Here is a 22,232-nt window from a genome sequence, read left to right on the forward strand (position 1 = left end):
TATATTACAACCATTGATCTTACCAAGGGTTACTGGGAGGTGCCCTTGACTCCCTGTGCTAGAGAGAAGTCAGCCTTTGTGACTCCTTTTGGCTTGTACGAGTTCACAAAGATGCCCTTTGGCATACAGAATACCACAGCGACTTTCCAGAGGCTGGTGGATAATATCCTAGCAGGAGGATTTGCCCTTGTTTACCTAGATGATATTGCCATGTACAGCTATTCCTGGCCAGAGCACCTTCAGCATGTCAGGGAGATGCTGAGCAAACTACAGAGGGTAAGGTTAACCATTAAGCCGAGCAAATGTCAGGTAGGTATGGCAGAGGTCTCCTATCGAGGACAGAGAGTGGGGAGTGGTAAGATAAGGCCAGAACCTGCCAAAGTGGAAGCTATTCAGGCATGGCCTGCACCTGTTACCAAAAAGCAGACGAGGGCATTCTTAGGGACAGCAGGTTACTACAGAAAGTTCAGGCATGGCCTGCACCTGTTAACAAAAAGCAGGTGAGGGCATTCTTAGGGACAGCAGGGTACTACAGAAAGTTCGTCCCCAGTTATAGTACCATAGCTGCTCTACTCACGAACCTGACAAGGAAGAACAGGCCAGATAAGGTAGTGTGGACCCCAGCATGTGAGCAGGCATTGCAAAAGTTTAAATAAGCTTTGGGAGGACCTCCTGTGTTAGCCAGTCTAGATTACAGCAAATAATTTGTTGTGCAAGTGGATGCTTTGAACCATGGGGTGGGATCTGTACTTTGGCTGATTTCTTCAGAGGGGGAAGAGCACCCAGTGGTTTATCTCAGTCATAGGCTCCAACCCAGGGAGGAATGCTATGCAGTGGTAGAAAAGGAATGTCTAGCCATAGTGTGGGCTTTGCAGAAACTTCAGCCTTATCTGTATGGAAGGAAATTCACTGTAATGACAGATCACAACCCTCTAGCATGGTTAAATACAGCCAGTCAGCAAAATGCCAAGTTCCTAAGATGAAGCCTGGGGTAGTAAGCATATAATATGTCAGTGCAGCACCGCAGTGGGATTAGCAATGCCAATGCAGATAGGCTCTCAAGACAGGGAATGGGGTGAGGTACACCCAGAAAGACCTAACCCTCTCAAGTGGTGTTTATCAAGGGTCACTTGAAAAACTAGCTTGAGTTCTCCAGGGGGGAGAGATGTGAAGATTGGGGGGGAAATGGGTGAAGGCTGCCATCCTTGCCAAATAGAATTTAATACATAATTCTATCATTTGTAAATATAAATATAAAATACAGGCTTGTTTCTTAAATAAAAGAAAACACTGTAAAATGTTGAACTTCAAGATTGTAGCAACATTGCCATCTGCTGTAAGGAAAACTAAGCCAGGCATTTCACATCTGTTCTTTTGAAGTTAAAATGATGTCTTATATACCCTTTTGATCTAGATAGTGGTGCCAAAGAGGCTAGCTGAACACATTTTGTCTACTGCTTTAACTTAAGAAATAATTACTAGAGTGTACATGTGAAATGTCTTTTATTGTTGTAGTTGAGCAGGTGTTAGATTGTTAAATAATGTAGCCTGTTGGCCTGGGAACTCAAGACTAGGTGTGAAAATTATGTAATGTGTATACTGGGAAAACCTGAGTGTCAAAATGATGTAATCTGGGAGGGTCCCGCAGAGATGTTTGTTAGTGAGTTTAAAAAGTATTGTTCAGAGAGAGACTGTATGCATTTTGATGTTGATATCCAACTCCCAGCAATGCCTTATGCTCTCTTTATGTAAGTAGCATCTTAGAAGTATGTTTTCTTGTAGAAATAGGTAGGACTATAAAGATTAGACAAATGTTTTTTTCTGTTATATCAGAACCTTCTTACTGTATTGTTTAAAGTTTCTGTGTGATCTCTGAATTCTTGAGTAGCATTGTAGTGTAGAAGTATTGTCTTCTGTTTTTAATTATTTATTATTAAATATTTTAAAAACTTTTTACCCATGGCTGGTTTGTGTAGAGACAAGTTAAGCTCTAGAGTACATTGCATATTTATAGAGTTTATTGCACAAGGCCACTCTAATAAGCCTTAAGACTGTTTAGTCACATTACTAATTGGATAATAATATTGCACAGTGATAAATGGACAACCTTTTAAGGGCTTTTGAGTAGCTGATAAGTATTAGCTGGTGGTGGCAGTAATTACTACTGTATTGTCTGGGTAAAGGGGCACATCTGGAGAATCTGTGTCAGTCTATCCCAGGAGTGTCTGTGAAGTTGTATAAATACTTACCTCAAAGTGTGTGTGGTGTGTCAGCTACCTGGGTAGGGATATGAAGCACTGGTGGGGCAGAGAGGGTACTAGAGGTTAGTTTGCCAGCTAGGCTGAGATCTGGACCCTATAGCTGTGCCAGTGTGGAGTCTTATTGGGGACCTGTGGAGCAAGGGAGCAACCAGCCTCAGACTGACTGTGATCTCTATGTGCACTTAAGGGAAATTGTACTTTATTGTGTGTATTTGTTATCCTTTGCTCTCATATGAGACACCCTCCCTGATGTTAGTGGTGAGGACTGAGGCTCCTTGATTGCTGGGCAAGGGCACAGCCATCACAGAGACTATCAATTAGTTTGATACAGATTATGAACAGAATGCCTTTTGTGCTATCAGTTCAGCAATAATTCATGGGTTCCAGTGAACTTATCAGGATCTAAACTGGTCAGCAACTGGTACAATATAATTTCATCTGCATTTGCTTGATCATTGCTGCCCTTGCCTACAAGGGCATTTTCACACAAGGAAACTTGCTCTATTGGGGTACCATCTGTCTTTTTGCTCAAGCTTCTAATACGCTTTCTGTCACTTGAAATCTTATGCTAGGTAGAAAGTACAATTTTGTACACTTACCATAAATGTAGATGTTCAAGTATATTCACTGTTGCAGTCATCACACTTGAGTTACTTGCCTGCAGGTAGCCCTGAGTCGGCCTGAATAACAGAGACTTAGTATTTCTGCATCGGTTGCTGTTGCTCCAGGTCATCAGGGGTATAAAAACAGACAGCCGACGCCATTATATCAGGTTTTCTTGCCCCAAATGTCAGAAGCCCCCCAGTAGGGAGCTAAGTTATGGTGGGAAAAACACCACCAGTAAAAAGTAAATAGCAATAGCCCTATAAGGGGTGAGTAATAGACATAGAGAGGTGTGTGAGAGAGAGAGAGAGAGAAACAAGGGGGCTGGAGGGTGGGAAACCAGGACAGCAACAGTGAATACACTCGAACATCTACATTTATGGTAAGTGTACACAACTGTACTATGTTCTTCATATTTCACTGTTGCAGTCATCACACTTGGGTTGATTCCCAAAGCTGAAGAAAGGGTGGAGGCAGTCAAGAAGAGTTGGGGCTGGGTAGTATGCCCTGCAGGACTGCTGTTGCAAAACCCGCTCTGGATTTGGAAAAGATAGGTAGGTGATAATGCTTGTTGAAGGTGTGTACAGAACTCCAGGTAGCAGCTTTCAGGATGTCCCTGGTAGGGACTCCCATGAGGAATGCTGTAGAGGTAGATGTTTCCTTAGTTGAATGTATTCTGACCCCCTGAGAGTTTGGTTTCCCATGGTGTTTGTAGCAGAAATTGATACAGTGTGCTATCCATTTGGAAATTGTTTGTTTTGAAATGGCCCTGTCCTCTGCCCCTGGTACAAAATTGACTAGTAATTGGTCAGATTTCCTGAAGGCCTTAGCCCTATCAAGATAGAATCTGAGATGTCTGTGCACATCCAAGGAGTGCAGGATCCTTTCCCCTTTATTTTGATGATTAGGGAAGAAGGTGTGCAAATGGATAGATTGGTTGAGGGCCACACTGGACATTAACGTAGGCATAAAGGAAGGGTTAGCCCTGAGGGAGACCCTGTCAGCATGAAAATAATGATGGGTTCTACAGCCATAAGTCTCAGACACCCTTCTAGCTGAAGTGATGGCCAGAAGCAAGGCTGTTTTCCAAGAGAGGAATTTTAACCCTGCTGATGCTGCAGGCTCAAAGGTGGTAGCGTTAACTTCTCCAGTACAAAGTTATGGTCCCAAGCAGGGGTGCATGCTCTCCTTGGTGGCCTTAAGTTGTTTGTCTCTCTCAGGAACTGTCTGATGAGAGGGTGAGAGAAGAGAGGTGGCTCAGTGCTGTAATGAGCTGAGATGGTAGAGGCATGGATTTTAATGAAGGAGAAGGATAGGCCTCTGTGGAGTAGATCTGCTAGGTAATCCATGATTAGAGGTAAGGAGGGCAGTGCTGTATCCTCTCCTTTAGACTGAATCCAGGAGCAATACATTTTCCACTTATCAACATAGGATTTCTTTGTACTGGGTCTTCTGGCTTCAAGAATGATGTCCTGCACCTGCTTGCTTAGGCTGGTCACTGAGGGAGAATTCAAGGAATATGCCAGGCTGCAAGATTCAGGGTTTGCAGTTGTGGATGCAAAATCTGTCCCCCCTGCTGACAGAGTAGTAGTGGGTACCAGTGCTGGTGTGCCAGTCCAGGGCAATCGGGATTGCCCTTGGTCTGTCCTGTCTTATCTTGAGTAATATTCTGGAGAGAAGAGGCAGATGGGGGAATGCATAGACTGAGAGGTATTCCCACTGGAAGGATAGGTCTCCACTTTCCAGGCTTTGCTGTGAGGTGTCCTGGTGCAGAATATGCTGAGCTGGTAATTGCAGGGAAAGGCAAAGAGGTCCACCTCTGGGGTCACCCATTTCTGGATTAGAAGGCTGCAGGTGCTGGGTTCTAATTGCCACTCATGTGGGTCTAGGAGATTTCTGCTTAAGTCATCTGCCAGAGAATTTTGTTTGCCTCGCAGGTACTGAGCTTGCATATGAATATGCATGTCCAAGGCCGTGTTCCACAGGGCCATGGCTAGCCTGGAGAGTAGGTAAGAGTGGGTTCCCCCCTGCTTGTTGATGTACCACATAACTGTGGTGTTGTCTGGTTTTATTAGCAGGGGTCCTGGTGAGAGTAGGGATCTGAAAGCTGTCAGAGCTTGCTGAACAGCTAGCATCTCTTTTTGGTTGATGTGCAGATGAATTTGACTTGGGCTCCAGTGGCCCTGAATGCACTTGTCGTCCAGGTGTGCCCCCCAGGCATAGTCTGATGCATCTGTGGTTAGGGTCTGTATGGCGTGGGGTTGAGTAAAAGGAAGTCCCTTCTTGTGGTTGCATGCTGCTGCCCACCAAAAAACTCTGTCTTTAGACAAGGTATGATAGGTATGATGGTTTCCAGGTCCTGAGAATGTTGGCACCAAAGACCTTTTAAGTACCATTGAAGTTTCCTCATATACGATCAGGCATATGGAATTAGTAGAATGCAAGAGTCCATGAACCCTAGGGCCTGCAGGATTTTCCTTGTGGATAGCTGGGTTCTGGTGGACATTTGAGTGAAGTAGCCTGTAAGAGAGGCTTGTTTTTCTGGATTAAGGAATGCCATCTGGGATGCTGTGTCCAAGCTTGCTCCCAGGAATACAATCTTTTGATTGGGGACTAGTTTTGATTTCTTTTCATTGATAGTGTACCCCAGGGAGGTTAGAAGGTTCTTTACAAATGTCAGGTGCTGCAACAGCTTTTCCTGTCTGCATGAATCAGGCAATCATCCAAGTAAGGGTAAATTTGATTTTTTCTCTGTCTACAATAGGCAATGGCTGGAGTCAGGCATTTTGTGAATACTCTGGGAGCAGTAGATAAGCCAAAGGGAAGTGCAGAAAACTGATAATGCATAGATCCTGCTCTGAAATGTAGGTATTTCCTGCATGAGTCCCTGATAGGGATGTGCAGATAGGCTTCTTTTAGGTCTAGGGTGGCTAACCAGGAATCTTTGGACAGCATAGGAAGAAGCTGCTGAAAGGTGAGCATTTTGAATTTTGGTACCACCAGGAAGGTTTTTTAGAATTGAAAGATCTAGGATTGGGCACCAAGTGCTCTCTTTTCTGGGTACCAAGAAAAGTCTGGAATAGAACCCTTGGTCTATCTGTTCTGCAGGAACAGGTTGAATTGCACTTATGGAGAGCAGGGATTGAACTTGGTTTTGTGCCTCTGCCCACTGGTTTGGAGGAAGGTCTGGGAAACCTTTTGGGATTGGCAGTGAGTGGAAGTAAAATGTGTACCCCTGGGATACAATGTTGAGGACCATTGGTCTTTGGTGATGGAGGTCTAGTTTTTTGCATGATGGGCAAGCTTTCCTCCTAGGGGCACAAGCAGTTGGGCAGAGGTGAGGAGTGGAGTTGAGAAGTCATTGTGAATTCTTTCCATGATAGGGTGGCTTAGCACTCCCTGTTTTTGAAGTAGAGGCACTCCACTGCTTAGATCTCTGCATACCCTGAGACTGTAATCTGGGAGGTCTGTTTCTCCTGGATCTAGTTTGAGATGTCCTTGAGGGGGCAGGAAAGGAACAATACTTTGAAAGGCAATGCCTACTGAATCCAGGAGGCTGCACTTGCAAAAAATATTTGACTGTCTGCATATATTTAGCTTTTTCTTCCATCTTTTTAGAACCTCTTCTGCTTTGGGGCCAAACAGATTGTCCTTGTTCAAAGGAGCATCTAGTAATTTTGATTTGACATGGTCTGGCACGGTCTGCTCCTTAAGCCAAGCATGCCTTCTCAGTACAGAACCAGTGACTGCTGCCCTGCAAGATGCTTCTAGGGCATCAAAACCACATTTCAAAATATGCTTGCTGACTTGGCTTGCAGAATGTATAAGCTCTTGTAATTCTTTATTTTCTGCACAGTCTGAAAAGGTAGATGATTTTTGCTTAATAAGCTCCATAATATGTTGCTGGTATTTCAGCATGTGAAAATGGCAATTCAAAGCCCTAATGGCGAGAGTTGCATTACCCCATCTGTCTAAAGTTCGTCAATCCCTGTCTGAAGGGGTGGGTTTCTTAGCTGTAGTTGCTTTTATGACTTCAGGCCCCTGGAAAATGACCTCTGGGTCAGCAGTAGGATTTTTGAAAAGAAATTTGAGAGTGTCAGGGACTCTGTAGTCCCTGTCTGGTTTCCTTGGAGCGGGGGGGGGGGGGGTAAAGTATCAGGAGTTAGACTGCATTCCATAAAGACATCATCCACAACATCCAGAACTGGAGGTATTGCTAAAGGCCTATGTTGTGGCAAGTCTAAAAATTCTCTGAGTCTCTTTTTGGACTGAAGATAGTCTTGGCATTCCCAGTGGAAATGCTCTCTTAAGGTATGTAGGTTTTCCCCAAAAGAAAAATCCTCTGGAGGGGAAGCAGATGGAATGGATTCCTCTGCATCTGAATCCTCATAAGCAGATAAAGGCATGTCTTCATATTCAGAAAACTCAGAGTCGTCGCACTCTTGGTCTGTCAGAGCTGCTGGGGACAAATCTCTTTTTCTCTTAGAAGGGGAAGGCTGACTTCCCCTAATCAGCATAATCAGGTCTTCTGCCATTTTAAGCATTTGATGTTGTGGCAAGGAAGCAGGTGCTTGAGATTGGGTCTTTGTTTTTTTAGGCGTAGCTCATACTCATGGCCTTAGAAACTCAGTAGTTTTAGACATAACTGAAGTTGTAAAAGAAGTCGTCGGTTTGTGTAGAATATCAGTAGAGTGAAGAACTTCCTCAGAAGCTGGTGCTTGCAGAGCGGCTCCAGACCCATCCAAGGTAGAGACATCCACAGGTTCCGTAGTCAAAGAAGAGTCTTGTGGTATACTGGACTCTGAACGGGTCTTGGTAGTGGCCTGCGAATCCATTGAAGCGGGCATCAGGGGATGCGAAAGTGCCTCACTGAATACTGGTGAACTGGCGACTAGCTTAATGGAAGCATAGTCGGCAGTTTTGTACCTGTTCAGTCTCTCTCTGTCTTTATCCTTACATTTTTTCAGAAGATCGGTAGTCAGATGGCTTACTGAAGCCATTTCAGAATACAAAGATCGAGAGTGAAAGTATTTAGTGACAATAAGTGCCTGACGATGAATAGTTCGGGCATTGAACAAAGCACAAAACCAACAGCAAAGTACGTCGTGGTCTGGGCCTAAACAGGTGACACAGTAAGAATGTAAATCTCGGTGTTGTATTTGCTTTCCACAAGTGAGACAATTGTTAACTTTTTCTGACATCAGTTAGAGCAAGAAAAACGGATCCCCAACGGGGTACTTAGCTTTAGAAGACTTCAGAATAATTCAATTTGGAAACAAAAAGACTGGCACTCATGCGAACTGCTTCTCCTTTGGGCTCCTCAACAAGAAAGACTGATGTAATGGTGTCAGCCGTCTGTTTTTACACCCCTGACAACCTGACTTCAGTCCTGGAGTGACAGCAGCCGATGCAGAAATACTAAGTCTCTGGTATTCGGGCTGACTGAGGGCTACCTGCAGGCAGATAACCCAAGTGTGATGACTGCAACAGTGAAACATGAAGAACATCATTTCACTTCTACAACTGCAGTAAAAAAATGTTTATGCATAAGTATGGCATATGAAGTAAAAAAAATACAGCTCAGATTTTTCACCTTAGCCCTCTTAACATCTTCAGAAATGCCAAACAGCATGCCAGAACCTCTTGGAAACTATCTAAAAGTAATTTCTATGGTCTCACAAACCACTCCTATATCAGTGTCATTGGTTCAGCAAGGTTCAGCAACTGCTACCTTCCTGGCTTACTAGAACCTATCAGTGAAATCAGAATATGATGCCTTATACTGAGTCCTGCTATACTTTCTGACTCTTATAACAAAACAACAAATAAGTCATTGGCCATGGCTGAAATTAGCAAAACCAGCAAGCTCCACCCTTGCATCATATAGCATTCTTAAAAGTCCTACAACCTTTCTTAAGTTTGCAAAATTTGACAAAATGATCTGTCCGTACAAGAGGATATGAATCAAATGATTTCTATTAAATCCAAAACGCTCTCTGTTAGTACTGCATGGAATGCCTCGATCTTTAACCTGACGGCTTACCCCATACTGTGTCCACATGTGCATTATACCACTACTGTAAGGGTGATGTCAGTCACTGTCTGCCGCAGCTGCTTAGCAAAAGTCTCAACTACCAAAGTTATATATGTCAACTGAGACTTGACATCCCCGCTATCCCCAGCAATATGTCAAACAGCTGAACGCATGAGGTGACCTTATACTACATAAAAACACTGGCTAATCTAAGATGTTCTTTATAGCCATTATATTTGTAGGGTTAAAACTGGAAGCAGTTTTTTAATTTTTTTTTGCCATTCTGCACATGTAATGTGTCTTTAATACCAAAATTGTCAAATGTGCTTTTAAAATCAATGTTTACTGGATACAAAGATGGCCGCTGTTCTGTGAGCACTGCAAGTCCTTAGCTCCTTAAACCATCTGGAATTAAAATTAACCCTGAACAAACCAGCACTAAATTCAACAAAATAACTTGATATACCAACTCTGAACAATACCTGATTACCAAAGCCTAAGAGAAAGTGACTGTTTCTTTTTTTAAATCATAAGGATTAATCTCGATTCAGGGAAGCAAGTGCAAGCCATGTGCCTTTGAAGCCTCAAATACTGAATGCTAAGCCTGGAAAATACTTTCAACTACAAGATGTTGAAAGAAGATAAAAATATGGAAACCACCACAACCAAAACTAGGTTTTCTGATTTAACATCTCCTGAAAAAGATTTAACTTCCAAGATACAGAAGATAACCAAACAAACAGACAATTCCAAAGCTGGAAATAAAAATGTCTGATCAACCAGCAAACTTGGAAGATATTAAATCAGCTCTACTACCCATTCAACAAGCAATAAAAGATCTATCCTTACAACTACAATCATTTGGTGATGCCTTCAATCAAATAATAAATAGATTGGAAAAAATCTGAATCCTGAATCACTGAAAATGAAGAAAAAATAGACTTTGTAACCAAAAAAAGCTGACTCCCATGACAAAGAAATCCAAAACATGCAAGCTAAAATTATAGATCTGGAGGCAAGGTCTAGAAGGAATAATATTATTCTAAGAGGTATTCCTGAAACTGTGACTCACAATAACCTGATACCAACCATCAGACCGATAATAAATGCTTTGCTTGAAGAACCAGAAAAAACACAGCAAATAATAATTGAAAGAGCTCACAGAGCATTAAGAGAAAGGCAAGTCCCATCCAAACCCAGACAAGTTTATGTTAAATTATTAAACTTACAAGATGTAATTAGAATCTTAATAGCAGCTAAGAAAAAAGGGATACTCACTTGGAACAATAATGTAATTTCCTTGGCTCAGGATCTTCCTCTGCAGCTAAGGCAAGCCAGACAACTTCTTTCCCCTTACTGCAAATTCTTAATGGAGAGGAAAGTAAGATTTAAAATGAAGTACCCAAATTCATTGAATTTTTATATGAAGGGAGTCAAATATAAGGTTGCAAGTCCTAAAGAAGCTAAAGAGACCTTTTTGACTGTTTTTAAGAAGATTCCACCATCAGAAACATAATTGCGCTTGTTTAAACAAGGTACGACCCTCAACTATTAAAGTGAGCCCTCTCGAGCTCTCCTGGGCCTGCCTTCAATCTAAAATAACTTCCTAGGCCTGTCCACGCCTTTACTACCCGTTTCCAACCCACGAGGCTCTAAAACAAGGTTCTTTCCCACGCTAGGAACCAAAAATCCATTGAGGTTTCCTGGCACGAATGTTAAAATGGCGCTACTTCCTGGGAATCTGGTTCCTGAATTCGGTCCCCCTACGATCTCAAGAGCTCTGGGAAAGAGCTAAAATGATCATTGTGAAGATATTATATTAAAGCAAGCACAGCTTTAGACTACTTTTGCAGTTGCCTCATTTTTGAATACATGAACAAAATAATACACAGCAACTATACATAAAATGGACAAATTCACAAGGATTCAGTAAGAATCCCACCGCTGGTGGTAACAACTATGGCCAAAAGAAACTATTTCCACAACACAGAAAAATGCATTCCAGAGACATGTTGGTCATGATGAGGAAATCAATCACTATCAGCTAGGCAACATGTCTCTGAGTTGTTTAGTTGTCTACAATTAAAGAATGTGCAAATCAGTATTTTCCTGAGATAAGTTACCACCGGTAGCCCTTACATTGCATTAGTAAAGACATCCCCTAGCCACTAGTCATTAACTCTAACACACACACATACACACACACACACACACACACACACACACACACACACACACGCACACACGCACACACGCACACACACACACACACACACACACACACACACACACACACACACACACACACACACACACACACACACACACACACACACACACACACAGACACACACACACACACACACACACACACACACACACACACACACACACACACACACACACACACACACACACACACACACACACACACACACACACACACACACACACACACACACACACACACACACACACACACACACACACACACACACACACACACACACACACACACACACACACTCGCATATGCACGTGTACACACACACACACACTCCTGCACACACACACACACACACACACACACACACACACACACACACACACACACACACACACACACACACACACACACACACACACACACACACACACACACACACACACACACACACACACACACACTCCCGCACACTTACACGCACACACACACACACACACACGCACACACGCACACACGCACACACACTCGCACATGCATGTGTACACACACCCACACACACACACTCCTGCACACTTACGTGCAAGCACACACACACACACACACACACCTCTTACCTGTCCCTGAGTTGACAGAACATCCTCGATGTCTCCATTTTCTTGCCTGCCCTCGTTAATCATAGATCCTCATAATCATTCGATAAAGCCTGACATTGGAGTTTGATTCTTCCTCTTGATCATGACATTCATTGTGTTGTTAGACTGTTGGTCTATTAACTTTTTAAGTGAGTCCTAGTAACTGAGTTTAAAAAGTCCCTGGATCATACATCCCAATTGTACAGATTTTGGCAGAATATCCAGTTTTTTTGCCTCGTGTTTTCGGTCTGTTTCTCATAAAATGAGGGCTGAAGTCAGGAAATGGGGACAGACATTTGAGTTTTGGACTTCATACCCTTCAGAAGAGTCATGCCTCACTGGATGGTCTTCGTTGAAATAACTGCTTTATTAAAACTGTGGCCGTGTTTAAAAGATAGTAAGGGGAATGTTTCAAACGTGGATGAAATATCTTCATAGGGATCTTTTTTTTTTCTTTTTACTGATGCATATACATGCATCTCCTAAACCTTTCAAGCTTGAAGTGTAAATAATAGTGGCTTATCAGGCTTATGCTAATTTATGGCTCTCTCAAGATACTGTTTTTTCCTTTATTAATATGAAAATATACAAGCTGATGAGCCTAACACACATAACAGGGAGAATCATACTACTTCTGTCCAGAGAATAGATAAATACTGCTTTGGTTAACAGGTTTGTTTCCCCCTGTCCTGCTATTGTTAACCGGGAGAGTCCATCTTATTACCATTTCAGCTCAAACCCGGGAAGATATATTTTAAGTGATCAAGCTTTTCATGGTTTTCCACGACTTCTGATCATTATGAACTAAATTCTTATTTTTCATATGTAGCAAACTACAAACATACCGGGTTCAGTTAACTATTCTAAAGCTTTTCTCAGGATTAAATATTATAGGTTTCGATGCAAATGATCTGAAGAGGCTTATAACCTCTAGGTTTTCTAAATACAACTTAATTGTTTGCATGACAAATAGCTAGAGAAATGTTCAACTAATATGTTTAGAATTTCTATTTTTTCACTTTCTGCTTCTTTAATGGTTTCCAGTTAATAATTTAAGGAGAAGAATGAAGAATACTAAAGTAATGAACCCTGAGTTATCAGCTTTGCATTTAGAGAAAATGAATCTATAACCTTTTGTAGGTACAATGTTATTGTTTTTAACTTGTCTTAGAAATACTTTTCAAATAGAAACTTAGTCATTCATTATTAACCATCAAGGACATAAGTTCTAATTGTTTTAATAAGATTATACAAAGGTTACTTTGAGGAGTCTAGGGCCTTATTAGTAGTACTTTTTATGGAATTAGTCTGTTAAGCTTTGTCCGTGTTGTAAATATATATATATATATATATATATATATATATATATATATATATATATATATATATATATATATGCAGGGAGAGTTAACTTCATATTTCATCCTTATAATAAGACTCAGTATACAAATATCTTATTGAGTAGTATACCCCACACTGAACCAGCTACTTATCCCCTGCATTATTCCTGGTCCAAGGGTGTAGTGTTTAGGCACAGAATTGGGACGGGAATAATAGGATGCTTTCCTAGTCTTTTACACAACAATACAAACAAGAACTATTAATTCAAATCATCATACAAGACACATTTTACCAATATCCCCAGCTCATAAATGTGGGATTTTGACTCCTGGAACATTAAAGGGCTCCAAAATAAACAGAAAAGGAAACTCTTTTTACAACTCACACTACAAGCAAAGCTAACCTTATAGTAATACAAGAAACACATTTTACCCATGAACAATGGACAGAAATTAGCAAGAGAAAATGGATAAGACAATTCATAGCTTCAGAATGTAAAACCAACAGTGCAGGGGTAGCTATAATAATTAAGAGCCAATTCCAGAGAAAAACACTTGAAACCAAAGTGGACAAGGAGGGAAGGTGGTGCTACGTAGTCTTTTCAATCCCTACTCTTCCTAAACCTATACTGGTTTTCAATATATATGCTCCTTGCAACAACCAACACATCTTTTTTACATCACTATATCTGATCCTAAACCATTTCCAAGATTACTATATGGTGCTTGGGGGTGACTGTAACACATATCAAAATCCAGACAAGATAAATCAAGTAGGACCCACACGTACAACAAACAAGCCTCCTTAGCTCTGAACGAACTCAAACAAGACTTCAAGCTATATGATCCTTTTAAATATGGAGGTAGTGCAAATAAAACTGGAAAATTCACATTCTGCTCTCAATGCCACAAAATGTGGTCAAGAATAGATTTCGTTTTAATTTCTGACATATTCATCGACTTAGATCCAACACTAAGTATACACACTAGATACCTTTCAGATCATTCTAAAATTACCCTAAATATTAACTGGGACCAAAAGGATTATACAATGAACAGAGGCTTTAACTGGTCCTTAAACCCCAATTTGCTCACCAAAAAGGAAATAATAAATGACATATAATCTGTACTAAAAGCAATCCTATCTAATATTCCTAACTCCCAGACAGCTTTGGATATTGAATGGGCCGAGACTAAAACACAAATTAGGGGAATATTCATCAAAAAAGCAGCTTACTATAAAAAACGCAACTCAAAGCTGAACAGGATTTGGAAAGTAAAATAGAATCTCTTGAAAACAACTTATTAACTAACCCCAAGGCTCAAACAGAGACAGACCTATTAAAACTACAAAGGGATCTATACCTTTTGCATACCAGTAAATTATCTTTTCATGAAACTAGAATATTAATTAACTAAGCAAATGAAGTTCAATTGCCATCCCGAGCTTTGGCCAGAATTATAGCCCATATCAAAACTCCCTCCCAAATACCCAAAATAAATTATGGGAATACACCATAAATGAGGACATTATCAAAACCTTTGAATCAATATACTCTCAAATTTATGGAGAACAAACTCGACTAACCTCAAAAGAGGATAAAACCCTCTTTCTCCAAAACCTGACCTTTTCAAAGCTGGACCCAGACCAACAAAAAAAAATTAAGTGAACCTATATCAACCAATGAAATAATCTCAACAATTCAACAACTGAAAGCACACAAGGCCCCAGGCCCGGATGGTCTGACTGTAGAATTCTATAAAACATTTACCCCCTTGCTAGCCCAAATCCTATTTTATATTTTGAACTATATAATAAATAACAAAGTGAATGACATACACTTTAATGCATCTAAAACTATGTTTATACTTAAAGAACAAGCTGAACCAAAAAAACCCAGATAGTTATAGACCTATTTCCCTTCTAAATATAGATACAAAAATCTTAACATCTATCCTTGCAAATAGATTGAGAAATCTGTTAGGTAAAATCATTTCCCCTGAACAATCTGTTTTCACACCATTCAGACAGACAAGCGACAATACACTAACACTAAATACATTAATTTCTTATGCTGGCCAAAACAACCTAAATATATACGCATTAGCTACTGATGCTCACAAAGCCTTCAATAGAGTCAATATAGAATTTTTACTTCAAACACTACCATACTTTAATATACCCAATAACTTTATCCAGATTGTACAAATACTGTATAGTAACCCTTATACATTCCTATACATTAATAAAACTTGGCCCAATAGAAATCCAATAAAAACCGGTACCAGACAAGGATGCCCCTTATCTCCCCTACTCTTTAATCTATACTTAGAACCACTCTTCCTAAACATCAAACAAAACACGTACCATAACCCCCCTCAATAATTTACAACCTCAAAATCTTCCTCTCCGCTTTTGCAGATGATTTGAATATATACTGTACTACACCAATCTCAGATATAAACAAAACATTAGCTGCTATTGAACAATTCTCAATGATGTTGAATTACAAACTAAACCTCAACAAAATTAACATTTTCCCCTTAAAACCTCCCAAGCCATTTTCACTCCTACCACTATTAGGCACAATTAAAACCAAAGAAGAAATTAAATATCTGGGTATTACATTTTCTCAAAATAACAAAGATCTTTACCAAAATAATATAACCCAAAAATGGCAAGACATTATATTAGACCTTAAAAAATGGAACAATCTAAAATTACCATTTTTGGCCAAAGTATTTGTAATTAAAATTAATGTACCGCCTAGACTACTTTATATATTTATGACATCCCAGATAATCATACCCAACACATTTTTTAAACAGAAGCATACCCCACTTGCTAAATTTATCTGGGAACCCCAAAAAAACAGAATATCTCATCCTAAACCTACAATTCGCAAAAGTAAAGGAGGACTAGCCCTTCCAAATTTTGAAACATATTCCTTATTAACACTAACAGAGTGTTGAGAATAGAAGAATATAACCCAACAGCTAAAATCTGGGCTCCTCCCTGGGTAAAAATATACTACAGACACATCAAGAGTTTAGGTATCAATCCTAAAGGACTACCATTCCTAAACCTTAAACTATTGCAATCTTATAACATATTAGAGCCTTTAAAACACTCCACCTTACTAACGCAAAAACTCTTCAAGTCCCTAAACCTTATACAAGCTATGAAAACACTACAACCCCTTCATAAAACCCCAGTTTTAAAATAAACAATCAAACCTTAAATCTGGACTCCTACCCCCGATTATTAAATAAAACTATCCAAGATATATACCCATATCTGAACTGCTCGTTACAGGAAATGAGGAACTACTTAAACCTCCCCAAATCATACTTGGTGATCCTGAGACAAATTAAAGAGCTGTGTTCCAGTTACCTCCAAGACACTAACACATCCAACAATGACACAGAAGTCTGTAATCTACTCTGGAAAACTATCCTCTCAACTAAGAAAGCCACCACTAATGCTTACAAATTAATTAATGGCATTAAATTTCAGAAGGATATACTTTTTTCTGACTATTGGTGGAAGATAAATTCATCCATTGGGAACCATCAAATAAATTAAACAATCAACCTAACATTAAAATCCATACCTCTCAAAAAACAAGCTTTTACTCAGCTCATGATTAATAATAACATATTTTACCTGCAATCCTACATAAACTTAACCCTTTGAAATCACCACTCTGTCCACATTGTAAAGATCAAACTGCTGACTTACTTCATCTATTCTGGAGCTGTAAATGTGTCTATAAACCTTGGGATTCCCTTAAACTACAACTACAAAAAATTGGCTATCAAACATCTACACTAACATGGGAATTTACTATATTACATATCCTTCCTCACAACACTCCAAAGAATCAAGCCACTATTCTGATTATTATTTTTCTCTTAATAAAACTGTACATAGCGTCTAAATGGTTTAACCCAACTAGTATATCTTGGGTGGGATTTAGGCAGATGGCTATTAAACACTTATTGGCCCACAAAATACTAACTGATAAAAAAGACAAAAATATTAAAATCAGAGAAATATGGGAACAAGCCTATAACATTATACTAGTATAATCCTTCACAGAGACACACAGTAATTTACCAGAAGGGGATTCCGTAATAACTCATATAAGTAACTATCAAAAGTTTTCTCTTCCTTTTTCCTTGTGATCTATTCATAATAGTTCTTACATAATTGTCATATCTATACGATTGAAAGAGGAAAGCATCTATGTATATAGTGTAGATATTATTGTTGATTGACCTACATCCTATTGTATCAATCTTAATGCATAACACTGTATTATGGTCATGTATGTTTTTTTTATATTTTATCTGTTGATTTATACTATTGTAAATGATAAAATAAAAATTATTGAAAAAAAATCAGTGTTTACTGTAATAAGTCCCCCTAAATTAATGGAATGCACAAAATACATTCCTTAACACAGGATAAATACAGAAAATAGCACCTAACTGTGGGACCAGGCAGCTTTACAATCTGTAAACCCAGCAATACTGAGCTTACAGCTTTAAGTTATCGGGCAAACGAGACATCAGAAGGCAAGGGAAACCTTATGATTCAGTGAAGCATAATATGCTAGTCAAATGTAATTTACAAAATATTCTATGAATGCAGGCAAACCAGACTAGGACTTGCTGTATGTATAAAATAGTACTGGAAATCTGTCATCACTTCTTTGAGCCAACAAAACATTTATTTCTTACCCCCACAAACCTAGAAAAATGGCCACTAAGTACAGGCCACGTTATAGGACTACAGAAGAATACTGTGATAAAACTAGAGAGAGAGAGAGAGAGAGAGAGTGTAAGTAAAACAAAAGGAAATGCTGCTGACATAACAATTTCAACTGATTTCACTGACACTAAGTATAACGCTTAAAAGGCCAAGACAGATATTTGAGGGAAGCACAGCTCTGTATCTCAGTATAAGATTGAACGTCTGACCAAAGGACTGGTAAACATTGGTGTTGCTGTGGCTGTGATGCTAACTGTTCACAGAAAATGTCAGACATTGTTGGAAAAAAAGATACAAAAATGTACTGGTATTCACTTCTTGCAAAGGAAAATGGGTATAAAGTGACAATCATAATCAAGCACAATAAAATGTTAGTTCAAAACAGAGGTTATGCAATAATCTAATAGCAAGTCATAATTCAGGTTAATGTGCAATACAGAAAGAATCAGGTATACCTTGAAGGTAAGGTTCTCTCTACTTACCTGTCTCACACATTTTGCCAAGATATCCAATTCCAGTGCAGTCACAGATAAAACGATTCCAGCCCTCACGGCATAGCCCGGCATTTCGGCATGGGTTACTGCTGCACTGCTTTAACGTCTCTTTTGAGCAGAAACTGCTGACACCACCAATACTCTGCTCCTCTGCTAGCTGACGTACATCTCGGCTTTTACCATCAATGAAGAGATCTCTGACACAGCCAACATAGCCATAATTCAGAAAGGCAGTCCACACTTCAGGTGGAATGATCAGCTCTGCTCTGTTCTCAGGAAGACCTCCTAAGAACATTTCACTGTCCAGATCCAAAATTTCACTGTCACCGCTGGCCAGAAATGGAGTACTTCTACTATTCACAGAGATTGAACCTATATATAAGAAAGAAAGGACAATGATATCTTGGTCTGTGGATCAGACTACTGAATTTTATGACACTTTAGTACAAAGTTGGACAATATATATGCAGTCAGCTATCAGTGTGCTCAGCTCAGTAACAGAAGTCAGTCTTCAAAGACCTCAGTAAAGTGTCCAGAGTGAGCTGTTTTAAAGTATGTATGTACCTTTTCTATATTTATCTATGTAGGATCATGGGATTGAACAAATTATTAATGTGAACATCATTCTACGATAAACTATATTAACTTATGCATTTTAATTATCTGTTCACTACAGAGTAAAAACTTTGTTTCAAGTATATAATAAATATAGTATTTGGTTCGATTCTCAGCTAGAGCGTCTTCTGCGTGGAGACATGCGTGAATGGGCATGCCTTCGTTGAAGGTTGTGCATCAGGCCTGGCAAGCCAGTACGTAAAAATCAACTGCCAATCATTAACGGACCAGAGTTCTGCTGGGGCGACCCCTAACCGGGAAAAGCCGAAAGACACAAACAAACAAACAATATAATTCAAATCTCCTTTATGCCTCAGTTCCTTTCTATAATCAAAAAAGAACTATGCTGTGGCATTTTATAAAGGTTTATGTTAACAGATGCATCCTATCAAATAGCATTTTTTAAACAGCAATTTTTGAGAAAAATATGTAATCTGTCATAAGGTATATTTGGATATTGATTGTTTGAATATCAGTACAACTTCATAATGTGGCAAAATGATGCTTAGTCAGTATTAAGCCACTATAAGTTTCTTGATAATATGTAAGTCTTAATTGTATCAAGGATGATTGATCAAATATATTTCAGTGTTGTGAGGACTAATATAGTAAAGACCAATAGTGTGTCAGAGCTTGCTCAAAAGAATACTTTGAACTCCAAATTGATTACCCTACAAGCAGCTGATATCTGGTTATCACAGTCTCTCTAGTTCTGTTTCCCTGAAGTTCAGACTACGAAACAACAATTCTTCTTCTTCTTTCCCATAGCTGTGTGACCTTGAAATTAGCACATTTATGTAAAGATGGTATGGGACACATTCTCCCACACTGAGGGCTTGCACCCACAAAATTATAAGCTGTGCCAGCCCTTCTATGAGTTTTTTTTCACCCAATTAATACTGACAAGATTGTGTTTGGCAGTTAAATAACTGAGTTATTGTAGTAGCCTCTCACAATAAATATAAATTAACAATTGTTTCCATGCCTCTTACCTCTTGTACAGGGTGAGGATCCCTGAGTTCCCTTAATTATAATCATCTCTGAGGTACACAAATACCTAGGACCAGATGCAGTGACTTTAGGAAACACAAGTTCTCAAATGGTGCAACAAACTGGGTTTTACAGAGTTAACCCTGCTACATATTTGATCAGTCAATCATGACTTCACTGAAGGTATGGTGGAGCAAAAAAGTAGATGAAAGTGCACTCATTGATATTACTAAAGTAGGTGACTTTTCACAGGAGAAACAAAACTTTCCCCCAAACCCTTCCACATTATGGAATAATCTCCAAAGTCTCAGTTGCAAGTGAATCCATCTGATGGATCTTTTTGGTAAAATATAACTTGGCTGCATATCATGATGGGATTTTTTTTTGTCCACCTTGACTATCAGCTGCCAGGTAGCTCTTCTAATTTTCCAACTTCTAACCCTAGTATTATGCTGCAGATTTTGGGGCTGCACAGAGAGAGGGAGAGAGGGAGAGAAGGGGATGTGGACAGCGGCACTAGTTTGGTACTAACCCGAGTTGGAAGAATTGTGGAAAATAAGGGAAAGTGAAAAGCTGTGTTTTGGAGATACAGTAGAGCTGGTGAATGCAGTGCTGTTACCTGCACACCCCATGGTTTTCTTTAGCCCTGCCCCCCTTACCTCCAGCATGGCAGTCTTACATCATTAGGCTAGGTCAAGAATGAGAAATAGTCTCTGAGGATGTGCTCACACTGGACCATGGGGCAATCAATCCTTCTCGGCCATCTCACACTCCCAGCCTGACAGCCTTTTGAAACCCTGGCCTCCAGTACTGCTTAATGATCCAGGACAGGCGCACCTACTCTGCCTACAAGCTGCAACAGAAGCCTGAGCCATGAAATTAGGTCACATGGGCTGTACTCAGTGCTTCATCCAGTTATGCCAGCAATTTAGCACAGCAGGGTTGCATAGTGAATATGCCTATGTTATAAGCTGAACTAATATGGAATGGCCATATTCCTTAAAATGGAGTTTTAAGTAGAAGTAGCAGAGTAGAGATAAGTACAATATTTTTGCTATTAGAGATTAAGGTAAAACTGATTATTTGATTTTCAGAAGCACTGTCAAAATGGCATCATTTTGATAGAGTATATCCATCTTTGTTACATAGATGCTGATTTTTTTTTTATGGCTCAGTAAAATTTTCACTTCATTATTTATAAACAATCTACTATTCCCATCTCAGACTTAAGAGTTTGTTTTTCCAAAACTGAAGTTCCTATATGCTGTCCTAATTTGGGGTGACTAACAGCATGAGATGCTAGTATTTATGCCTGCACTTGTAAGGTGCAGTTGCAGCTTTTTTTTAAATTATGAATAACCTCTCCCTTGTCAGCAATGCATAATCATATGTGCATGAGCTAGACACAAACTGTTCACATTCTTTAGTTGCCCATAGCAAGTTAGCTAGTGGAGGTTCCCATATAATGCAATTAACAATAGCTGGAGACAAATAATATAATCCATTTGCTACCATACCTTAGTGGAAAGAGCTGTCAGCAGATGTTGCATATTTCTTTGCTTTGGAACATTCCTCTATGAAACATATCTGTTTTCACACTCAGCTCAAAGAATCTCCGAATTGATGGCTGGAGTTAGCTCAACCCACAAGAAGATGGCATTATGCCATGCATCATCACAAAGTTATTACTCCTTAGTGCGTATTCAGTGAGCACATGATTTACATATGTTCGGGAGTCATTAATGCACAAGGAAAGCATGTGATAATGAGCCAATAGTCATATGGCTCAATGATTAAAAATAAAATACTATTAACACAGCAAGTGACTGTGGGATCATTATATGCACATTAGATACATTTCAAACATACTTGGGTGCTTCTGCCTCTAAGGATGCATTTCATGCATCCAGTGTGTGCCCTAGAGTGTCATACTTAATCTAAGTATTGTCCAGCTTATTTCCACTTTTTGAAGACACAAGTATGCTTATATTATCATGGGAAACAGTTTTGAATTGTTCTCGTGTTTAGAAATTTTTACCTGGACAATGCTGCTTTACATTTTTTTACCATAACACTTTTTTGAGACTAGAATATACCTAGCAAGATGTGAAACATTTAAAATAAATGTTATCTGTACCTGGAGTTCAAGAACTATTAGAAAGGTGGGTGGAGAGCATAGAATGAGATACAGACCGATATGCATTTTCATTTACTATTTTGCTGAGATTTATAACAAACAAGGTCACCTTATTAAAGAAA

The 22,232-nt window shown here is 39.5% G+C and overlaps 1 protein-coding gene across 1 annotated transcript in view; it reads right to left on the reverse strand.

The window, feature by feature from the left end:
* The window catches only part of LOC122805321 (neurexin-2-like), a 1,760,973-nt gene that overhangs the window by 1,090,666 nt on the left and 648,075 nt on the right, over positions 1-22,232 (reverse strand). The window contains exon 5 of the mRNA XM_044075409.1: positions 18,357-18,740. Within this exon, the coding sequence (XP_043931344.1) occupies positions 18,357-18,740 (384 nt within the window). The remainder of the gene's footprint in view (positions 1-18,356; positions 18,741-22,232) is intronic.

The sequence above is a fragment of the Protopterus annectens genome, chromosome 6.part1 (genome assembly GCF_019279795.1).
Source record: "Protopterus annectens isolate FY-2018-M chromosome 6.part1, PAN1.0, whole genome shotgun sequence".
NCBI classification, from domain to species: domain Eukaryota; kingdom Metazoa; phylum Chordata; order Ceratodontiformes; family Protopteridae; genus Protopterus; species Protopterus annectens.